Genomic DNA, 11,037 nt, shown 5'->3' with positions numbered 1-11,037 from the left:
ACCGCTCTTTTTCCTTTTGATTCCAAGAGAATACGTATGCATACCTCCCTTATAGACAGCTGGAACCAAGCTCGTCACTGTTTTGTTTGAGATCTGACTAGAGGATAACAACTCACTAAAGGTGAACATTCTGCAATTAAAACTTATTAAAAGTTACTTAAAATTAAACTTACTAAAACTTAACATCTTAACCAGCTTCATGAGCTGATGAGTACTCAGAAGAAAATAAATAAAAGGGTAAATTTATTCAAAAGAGGGTATGGCTTTTTCCAACTTGTCTGGGTAAGGAAAAACCTAAGGAAATATTACACAGAATTCTCCTGACAGGTTTCCTTTCAGGAGGGGTCTGAAACAGTCTGACTCTGGAGCTGTCCAATTTCTTTGAATTTGCGAGGTGTCACAGACCAGCATAGTCCCAAGATTAGTTTTAGTTTCAGCTCAACTGGCTTTAGGTACACAGAGAGTCATCCAGTTTAAAGATCCATACGCCGTAATCCATCCCTACTGTCAGCTGAGAGTGACTGGCACTTTGAGGAGTTGTTCAAGGTACTAAATACCCAAACCTATAGATCCACGCATCAGCTTGGTTACATGAACCCAAGCTTTAAGCACCAATACAGTCTTTGCCAGGGCCTGAACTTTTTTGCGTTGATGTCAACTCCACAGCTTGAAGTTTTGGCTTTAACTCCTTAGCTTTTAAAGCCTAATGCAGTTTCAAGCAAGAGGATGATTAGATTATAAATTCACTAAATCAGGTAGGATTTTTACTTTTAAGCCACAGAATCTCCAGCCAATGTACTTTAGATATGATTTCCCCTCTGCCCCTCCCCCTCCCCCCGCCCCTAGACACAGAATAATTTTTCTGCTTCAGAAATTAAAGAAAAGAATCTGCATTGGTCCTTGAAAACCCAAAGCAGCAAGACTGATGTGTCTGACAAACTGGGCTCAAAGAAAACACCTCACTTGCTCCTCTATGAGTTTGACTCTTAATAACTAAGGTAGCTTTTCCCACTGTTCAGTACCACTGAAAGAACAACCTGTAACTCATAATAAAAATTCTTAAGAAACATTTTGATGCTGTTTCCCCTAGCAAAACTAACGCAGATTTTCACAGGTGCTATTTGCAGCCCTTTACCCATAATTAGAAGTTAGAATTCTTAAATCCTGCTATGTAAAGCCATAACATCAAAAGAAAAGTCTTTAATGATTAACAAGACTGAAATGCAGAGCTGAATCTTAGATGTCAACTGAAGTTTAAAAAACAAAATATTTTATTAGGACTCTAAGCCCATGTGATGAGAGAAGTAATTTATGCACTAAAGTCTACATACTTTTCTAGTCACTTCTCAAGAGAACTGCCTTCACATTTGATTATTTTTAAAAGCTGTATGAAGGAATCGGTAACTTTCACTACATAAACCTCTATACCTGTATCTGAATGTCTTGTTATGAATGCATTTTTTACCACAATCCTAACAGTTTCTAGCTACTAAAGTTTAATAAATACAGAAATAAATAGTTCTCCCTGAAGTCACTCTGTCTAAAAACCATCAGGCTCAAAAAAAAAAAAAAAAAAAAAATCAGGAAAAAACAAAGAATTCCTAAAACCAATTCTTTTTACCTTGCTCATCAAGAAGCTTTTTTGTAAGATCTTCTGCCTCATCTCCGCAGTCTAATTCCAGAGGATCATCATTAATATCCAGGTTTTCCAGTTCCAACTCCAAATCCTCACTCCCAGGTGCTTCCTTATTATCTTTGGCATCTTTTGAATCTATTTAAAAGTTAAGTAGCAGTATTAAATACACACAGTCATGATTAGAATATAGTAAGACTCATGTTGCTAAACCTATGTCTCTAGCATCTTAGTCTTGTTAAAAGGGAATGAGGAAAAGAGTAGCTACTTCTTGAGATTATACTGCCTCATCTGTTAGGTCTCAGCAGTTTGTTATCCTTCATATAGCTTTACCCATATGCCTGAGAACTGCGAACATTTACCTACATTGGGGTCTGCTAAGGATTGCCAACAGTTTTTAGTGCTTTGGTTTGTTCTGAACTATACCTGGTACATCTTCATCGGAAGACATGCATACATCCAAACGGAACAAAATATTCAGAAATATAGTAATCTAAGGTCAGAAGTGCCTAAATGGATTGCCAAGCCAACATGTGGAAAGTGCAAGCAAAAAAAACTTGCATACTGGGAAGGTCAGGTAGAAAAACAGTATCCTCCAAAACCCCAGTAAATGAGTATCGCAAACATTTTTCAAAAAGACTCAGATTCAAAAGTACAAATTCTAAGTTAATGTTTACACAGCATATTTTTCCTACTTCAACTGATAACAAAATTGACAAAGCAAGGTAAAGTATTTTATACAATACCAAGACAAAATAAGGGCAAAAAACAGAACAGGAGGAAGATACTGAAGAAATAATATGCTATGTAGAAGGTCAAATAAAAATTGTATTTCCCTTGAAAACAAGTAATCTATCAGTCTCTAGATGAAGATTCAGAAATGAATAGCTTATATTTTTCTTGGACAACAACACTGGTCCAGCATAGAGCATTTTTCCAAGAGGTTACTATTTTCAACATTTTCGTATGCTTTTAGGCCTCCTTCAAGCCTCATTGGCAGACTATGCTTCATTAAAAATAATTCAAGGCAAATAACCTCATTAAAATACTTACATTTTTTCAAACAAAAATGTGACAACCGAACAGTGTACATGTCAAATGGAAAACAGACTTGCAAAGCAAGCAAACTGTTTAAAGTCACATACTAATTTAGTCTGGAATGGACCTTGGTGAGGTCTTTACCTCAACCTTCTGCTCAAAATCGATGAGTACTGTATTCAGACCAGATTTCTCAGGGCCTTTTTCCAGTTGTCCTGAAAAATCTCTTAAAGCAGAGGTTCCAGTCTCCCTGGGCAAGCTGATCCAATACCTAATTATCCTCACTGGGAAATTTCAGAATTTAGAAATCAGCTCATGGCCTTCTTTATAGAAAGTTCACATGCCATTAATATTCAACACTGACTTACTGCATGTGTATTAGAAAACCATGTAGTCCATGTCTTTGTTGGCATTTCCTCAATGCCATAACACTGCTCTTACCCAAAGAGGCATCTTCTGTTACACTTTGGGCCCATGATGGTGAATGCCATTTTTAAAACATTGTAATTAAAAGTCTACCAATGCCTGGTTGTGAACCTAGGGCTGCCTCATAAGTGAGGAACCATCCAGTTGTTTTAATCTACTGGAATTTTATACCAAGACAGTTAGCTACCATTGACAATTTAGTGGAAAAAAACAGAACGAACACTAACATCTTTCAAAGAAGGTAAACTTTTATGTTTGTCACAGAAAAGCTAGCATTTACTCACATTGGTTAATCTCCAATTATTTTAAACTTGAAATTCTATCAACATTAAAATGCACTTTTTTTCTTCCTTAAATGCCATTCCCAGATACAATCCCTTTCCGACATAGTTTCTTCCCTAAAAATTCATCCAAACTGGTGTACTATTCTGATTACCACAAATTATTTTGGTAGAGACTCATTACTTCCCTCAAATTTGCCTATATATTTGCCTATTGGACAAAATATGTTAAGAAAATACTCATCTAAGCATTCTACCTCTTGATTCATCTTTGCTGGAATCCTTGTTCTGGGAACATTTTTCATTATCTTTAAACAAAATTGCTGGCACAAAAGCCTTTAAGTCAATGAGATTCTCATAGAAGTTTCTAGCATCTTCATCTTCCCAGATACCCCCCTCCAGGTCATATTCTCCAGGCTTTCCTGGTGTGAAAATATCAATACCAGGTCCATGTTCTGCAAAAATAGTGAAACCACAAGAAAGTTATTCACACAAATGTTTCACCTTCTAAATGGAAGCATCTTTAAAGACTAAAAAAATACTTTTAGAAACATGTTAACCTATTTATTACTACCACTGTTTTCACTTAAATATTGCACCATATAAAGTGCTTTTAACAATCCAATCTTAGTAATAGATATATCAATAAACTACATGAAAATTGTAAATTTGGCATTGATGGAAAACAGTATCAAGAGTGAAAGTCAATCAAATAAAATCAAGCAGCACATTATGCGGTATTAGAAAGAAAGTTGTAACAGACTAACCACATTAGCATAAAAAGTAATTGCTTTGAGCATGATGAACTGTACTTCACTGTATTTTAAGAATAGAAGTTAATAATTTTAAACTTAGGGCTATTAAAAAAATACAGCTTTTTTAAGCTCAAGATCACTTCAGACAAAAAGTACAGTCATGATTTCAACATCTTGAAACCTAAAATTAGAGATTCATTAAGGCATTGAACAGCTCTGCCAGTTAAATGTTGACTTCTCAGGAGGTCAGAGAGCCATCTAGTGACTTACCTGGCTTAAGAATATGTTCCTGCTCATAACATCATAACCCAAAACATACTTCAAATTTGTTTTTTAACAATATCAGCTTTTAAAACTCTAACATATACAGTTTTTTAATATTTAAAAAAATGCATTACATGAAATTGATTAGGTTAAACACATTTTTAATTCTCCATTTACTCCTGTATTACCCGAAACAAGTCTAAATAGGTATTTCTTAAGTTACTGTAACTACACAGCATATACAATAGTTACAGTTACATGAATTACTTTAATGAAAACCTATGTATTATTCATTCTTTGATATCCTTAAGGGGGAAAGCATAAAAAAAAAAGAATCAATGGGAAGAATGCATCAGTAAGAGGGTTTGGAACACATCCAAGCCAAGTCCAGCATGCTGTTTACTTGCTTTAGAAGATGCCTACCCTCAGGTGTTGGTTTCTCTTGGGGAAGGTCAGGCATATTTTCATCCAAAAGATCAGCAAGAGATTGAGAATTTGCCAACAACTTCTGATAGGACATTGCAAATTCCTCATATTGCTTGTGTCGATCTTCACTCAGTTCTCCTTTGGAGTGAAGAATGCGCCTACAAAAAACAAAGTTACAGTAAGACAACCTTTTTTCCTTAAAATATATTTGAGCTGTGCTGAACCACTACCAATTTCTCTGAGCAAAGCTAACCTTCCCACTTTGAGGGAACTGTGACAATTCTAGATTAGACTGCAATAGCAAAAATTTGAACAATGCTATCTTTTTTTCCAAACAACCATACTGAATTACCAACTTCAGTATCATTGCAGGTAGTACAGTCACAAAAACTTCCATGTCCAAAGAAAAAGGACAACTTTTTTTGCCATGATTATCTTGTAACAGTCCTGCACTATGAAAAGACTTTTGTAGTAAATTAAAACATTCAACTTACATGTAAGTTGGATAAAAGTTGCTTTGCATCTGTAACAGTACATTTCCATGGTGTTCAAAATGATTAAATGGGCAATCATCACCCGGAGGCTCAAAAAAAAGTTGCACAGTAAGACCAGACCATTAATTATCCAAACCAAGTTATTTCAAGGCTATCAGTGCAAATTAAGAGCTGTTATATTTGGGGCTTTTTCCACTTACTCTTTGTTTTCTTTTATGAAACTATCCATACTTATTTTAAATTCTCAGTTTAGAAACTGAAATCCATTGTCAAAAGTGACTTGCATTTGAAGGAACCTAATCACCGCTTACAAGTGCGCAGTAAAGCAGTTTCAGGATTACATGCAGAACAGTACAATTCAATTTTTTTACCAAACTACAATTAAGGCCATCTTGGATTTTAGACAGAAGAATTTCAAGAACTTTCAGTAGTTTCAACCAAACGTACAGAACAAGGTAATCTCTGCTAGTACAAAGATTGCCACAGAAGACTGACGAAAGACTGCCATCCTTGATTTTGGGTTAACTGAGAGTGAGCTGGTTGCTCATTAGCAATGTTCTAGTTTGCCCTCAACTAGGGCTCCCAAGAAGTACATTTTCCTATCGATGGTATGATCCACTCTGCATGAGCAGTTCTTACATGGATGAGGCACAATCAGTTCAGTTCTTTACTACTAAAGGACACTGTGGGCTGTCTGAGCTGTCTGGGGGCCTACTACAGCAGAAGTACAAATGGGCTCAGATCAAACACGGACTTTTCAAAGGGAAGCTGACAGAATGAGCTTGCCTAGCAAGTTTCCAATTTGTTTTACAGTACCTTGAATAATGCTAGTAACATTGGACTAACTAGCTGTAATCACTGACAATGCATCCTGCACCAAGATGAAAGCATCAGAAGGTAAAGTTTGAAATAAGCTATGGATGCCGTCATTCCTAAAGCAGGTCACGTAATTACATTATCATTATGCTTTTTTTAACCAGTAAGTATACAATCACATTCTTGCCAGAAGACCCAAACATTTTACAAAAATATGCTTATAGGATGCGTTACCTGCTCCTGCAAAGCAGAGCAAGAAAAATTAACAAATTAGATAACCATTGACAATTTCTAAAGTGCAGTAGTACGGCTTGCATTCAGGAAATATGTTAAGTGCCAATTCATAGCCTTTCCATGGAGACAGGTATCCATTAGGTACATATTTTAAGTTTAAAATATACCAGCAGCCTCATAAGCATGAACATTGAAGCTCTGTGTGATTATTAAAAAAAGCAAAACAGCAAAACACTGTAACAACAGTATAAGAGTTTCAATTCTCAGTTTCCATTCCTAAAAGACAAGTGTTAACAAATTCAAGCAAGCTAAAGCAAACTAAAAAGCACAATTCATTTCTGAATACAATTAAAACTAAAGCATACAGTACTTATCTTACTTTGTCTCTTCAGAATTTCACTAAGTTCCACAACACAGGTTCAGTAGATCTTAAAAATGTCTTTAATTTAGATAGAAGAAGTTTCTTCTGTAGCTAACACTGATTTTTGGAAACTTGCACCAGAATCTGGGAATTAAGCTGTTTCCTTCCAGTGGCACAGCCTGCACAGATTTTGCTGTGCCCTTAGCTGCGTAACTGAACCACCATGAGGTTCTACTGTCAAAGCATAACTCAAGGTACTTTTCCTAATTATCCACTTGCAGAAACCCTTGTGCCTAATAATGCTTTAATTTTCCCTAAATGATTCAGCAGGTAACACAGTATTAAAGCACTGTTAAGGTTAGCATATTAATTTTCAATTAACTCAGGGATAATTCAGATAAGGTGCATAAAGAGGTCTCTAGTCTGATCTACTCAAAGCAGGCTCAATGATGAGATCAGGCGAGGCTGCTCAAGGCTCTATCCAGTCATTTTTACACAGTTGTGCAAGTAAACATTAAAGTATACCTCCCTCTCCCAGATCACTTACGTTCTTTCTTCTTCATGGTTACTTAACATTCTTCATACCTCTTGGAAAATGTTTTCCATTTCATTTCCTATCATACAGACTTGTATAACACTCACTCATTGAAATCTCAGCCTGAACCAATGTGCTCAGAACCAATTATAATTGTGAAAGTGTAAAAGTTTATATTCATTAACTTTAAAAAAATGACAACTAAGTCAATAACACACTCTATAGGTTGTTATTATTATTTCTCCAAGTAGCTTATTATAAGCAATAATAAGTAATAAGCTACTTGGAGGAATAATCCTAGCTCAGAAGTCAATTTATGGTCCTCTGAAATACAACATTTAGCTAACTGAGACCAGAGAGGACTGCAGTGCAATACCCATCAGCACAATGGATCCAAGTTTAAAGCCGTGGTTTGGGAACATCAAACTTTAATGTATTCCAAGCATACATTTGGCTCTGGACTGATGTTCAGCTTTTTGACTAAAACCTGTGCCTACACACAGTAACACGTTCATTTCTGTCTGCCTGGGATGCTTCCAAAAGTATTTAAGAATGACCGTGTTTTAAGACCAGCAGTTCGGTTTAGGCTGGCTCCAATAATGACAATTCAGGATGCTTTAAAGAAAAGCAAACAATTATTAAGCAACGTGGTCATGGCAGAAATTCTTCAGATCGCAAAGGTGTATATGTTCATAATCTTCAATATTAGTATTTTACACAGACATCTAAGAGGCTTTGAATCAAAATGTCTATACTCTCCAACATTTTAATATATAAAATTTGCCCACATTAAAGTGTAAAGTATACCTCGCTAATCTAACCTAATTTTCCCTCCATACTGGCACGCTAAAAAAAAGTAAACAAGCCAAAGCCATTGTGGCATATGCTCTGTTAGATATGTGTGGGTGAAAGGGAGAAATCACACTATGCCAACTGGAAAAGGACAGTACCAGCTGGGAAAGAAGCATTACTCTCAAACTGCTAAGGGAGCAGCATCAAACTAATAGAGTTAAGAGAATTAAAGCTAAGGGTCAACCTCCATTTTCTTTAAAAATATTTAAAGAGTCTGTTTTTTTGCTTTAAGTATTCAGAGTAAATTCGTAACTTTTTTTAGATATATTGCAGAATATACTTATCTTCTACACACCACTAAGGCTTTGCTTACAAATATCGCAACAAATCTAGGCATTTCATAACCTATTTTTTTCTCCATAAATAAAAAGCAACATTGAAGTGTCACCTGTTTTGTCTTTCAATATTTTGTAGCTCCCTGTGGTCCCTTTTCAGGTGTTTGGTCAAAGACGTAAAGTATTCCTTCAACAAATTCTGGAAGGGCTGTTGTTTCTCTGGGCTAATTATTTCACTAGGAGGAAAGCTCAAGTTAAACTTCTCTGCAACAGTTTTTACTTTCCTTGGTACCAAACCAGCAATGTCATCTCCACAGTGCCGACAAAAGCTGATAACCACAGAAACATGAGTGTGGGATTCTCGATCAGCATTAATAATATTTTTAAGCTGCTCATAGATTAAAGACAGACCTTCCTTGTCAGTGAAAATCCCAACTATTGTCAATTCTGCAATGAAACGCAGATCAGTTCTTAACTTGGTAATGTTCGGAGTCTTCTCTTCTTTCCTTGCTTCAAAATGTTTTTTCCAAGCCTGAAGTAACGAAGGAGCAAAATCAGCATAGCGCTGGTGAAAGAGGGAACACAAGTGCACAGCGCAGTTCACATCCGATATTTTCAGTTTGGCTTCCACAATAGAAGCTACTGCTTCTGCAATGTATTTGCTTAAGTTCAGACTATTAAAGTCATGGGACAAGGAGTCCCTTTGTTGCTCTGTAATGGTTTTTAGCTTCTTAACAAAAGCTGTGTTCTTCTTCAGACTGGAATCTAGTCTGCTGAAGAAGTTTTCCTCAGGGCGATTGTCCGGTGCATTCTGGTTTTTGCTGCGAAGTTCTTTTCTTGCCTGATGGCGCTCCCAAGCCTCCTGATGGAGCTGATGTGCTTCCTCTTTTTCTCTAAGAGAAATAAAAATTTGTCATTTTCATTACAGAACCTTACTTTCAGGATAACAGTTCAAAGGAAAAAAAAAGCCATAGTTGGACACTCTCCTGTAGTTCTAAACATTATTTCCCCTTAATATTTTTTTTAAATATTTAGAAGTTAATTCTAGAAAGCTAAAGCATCTGCTTCATAAACTACTCCGTTCAATTTTTTGCTGCAAAAGGTAAGCACTAGTTGTTAAAAAATGGAATTTCTCAAATATTTCTATGCAGAACATATTAATTCCAACAGACTTAGAAAATATGAACATAAGACTCCATTTACTCCAGACAGAGATGAAGTTCCTACAGAAGAGGGCAACAACTTTTCAACAGGTTACTGTATTACACAGTTAAGGCAAGTCTTTTATTCCCAGGCTACTGAAATCACATAGAAAATTTTAAATAGGTGAAGTACACCTGTTCCAGCTAGAATTCAGCTATGACATTGCCACAGTTTTAGAAAGTGACATATTCCAAACACACGAATGTCTGAAATCTTGGCTTTATTGGTCTAAAGATGCTACCTTCAACACTGTAGTATCTTTTGATAACATACTAAGAAACATTGTCTTGGTAATATCACATATTAAACTGCCAGGTTACAGTCTGTGTTTGCCATCCAGTATCAATTGTCTGGTTGATTAAAAGAAATTACAGCCATCCCTCACAGTAGATTTGCTCCTACTATGGTCTGTGGACCTGTTAGAGCCTGTATTCCCAATTTTATGGCACTAACACTTCTCCATCTTACAAGAAACTGTACTACTTAATTCAAGCATAATTGTGCATTATGTGGTCATCACATGGAGAACAGTATCAAAACCCCATATTAGACTAAATTACCAGAGGTTAGAGGTGAGAACTCAAAACCATGTAGAAGTCATAAAGCACACTATGAATTTTATATGGCTGGTTGGCTGCGTTGTATGTAGTGTTATAAGTAACTCAAACAGTTCATCTTTTGTAATTCTGCTCACAATCCCGATTGCAAGACTACAGCATTTGGCACAATTAAACCATCAAAAGACAACTTACTTCAGTTGAGCAGCTGCTTCTTCTTGTTTCTTTTTCTCTTCCTCCTCTTGTTTCTTTTTCTCCTCTTCTTCAAGTTTCTTTTTTTCCTCCTCTTCTTTCTTCTTTTGCTCTTCTTCTGCCTTTACTTTATCCTCTTCTTTTTTCTTCCGCTCCTTGTCTTCCTTTTTTCTTTTATCCTCTTCCAGTTTTTTCTTTTTATCATCAGGAACCTTTAAAGTCTCTCTCTTCATGCCAACCTTGACATCTTCTTTTGGCTTGTCCCTGGTGCTCACGGGTCGCCTTTCACTAAGTTCTTTTTCTTTATTATTTAACGGAGATTCTTTTTCTTCCATATTTGCTGGCTTTTTGCGCTCAGCTGGCATTGTGTTACCCAGGCAAGTCTGCAGAATCACAGGAAAATAAGTACTTTTAACTTGTTAATATATTAAAGTCACTTTCATAGCCCACCCATATTTACTTAGTTCTTAACTAAGAAAGATAATTCACAGATGCCTGACTCATCAGAATAAAATACAGGTTTAAGGTAAGCTTCCTTGAACTAAAGAATGGACTTAACAACAGGTTAAAAACTAATCATTTGTTGCATAGCGTTAAACTGCAAAGTTGTCTTCAGCATGAATTGTGAAATAAAAGCATTTTATGTTTCTACAACTTGAGGAATACACGTTCTTGGAACATAAACAGAAGTCCAT

At 36.0% G+C, this 11,037-nt stretch overlaps 1 protein-coding gene across 1 annotated transcript in view; it reads right to left on the bottom strand.

Annotated features, from left to right (window-relative positions):
* The window catches only part of LOC104627957 (regulator of nonsense transcripts 2-like), a 16,508-nt gene extending 5,792 nt beyond the window's left edge, over nucleotides 1–10,716 (bottom strand). The window contains 5 exon segments of the mRNA XM_010296373.1: nucleotides 1,622–1,771; nucleotides 3,636–3,833; nucleotides 4,821–4,981; nucleotides 8,504–9,283; nucleotides 10,346–10,716. Coding sequence (XP_010294675.1) covers nucleotides 1,622–1,771; nucleotides 3,636–3,833; nucleotides 4,821–4,981; nucleotides 8,504–9,283; nucleotides 10,346–10,707 — 1,651 coding nt within the window. The 5' untranslated portion in view covers nucleotides 10,708–10,716.
* Between the last annotated feature and the right edge of the window lie 321 nt (nucleotides 10,717–11,037).

Source organism: Phaethon lepturus, unplaced genomic scaffold, assembly GCF_000687285.1.
Source record: "Phaethon lepturus isolate BGI_N335 unplaced genomic scaffold, ASM68728v1 scaffold24861, whole genome shotgun sequence".
Taxonomy (NCBI): Eukaryota; Metazoa; Chordata; class Aves; order Phaethontiformes; family Phaethontidae; genus Phaethon; species Phaethon lepturus.
The sequence above is the reverse complement of the archived record's forward strand: the minus strand, read 5'-3'. Positions and strand labels throughout refer to the sequence as shown.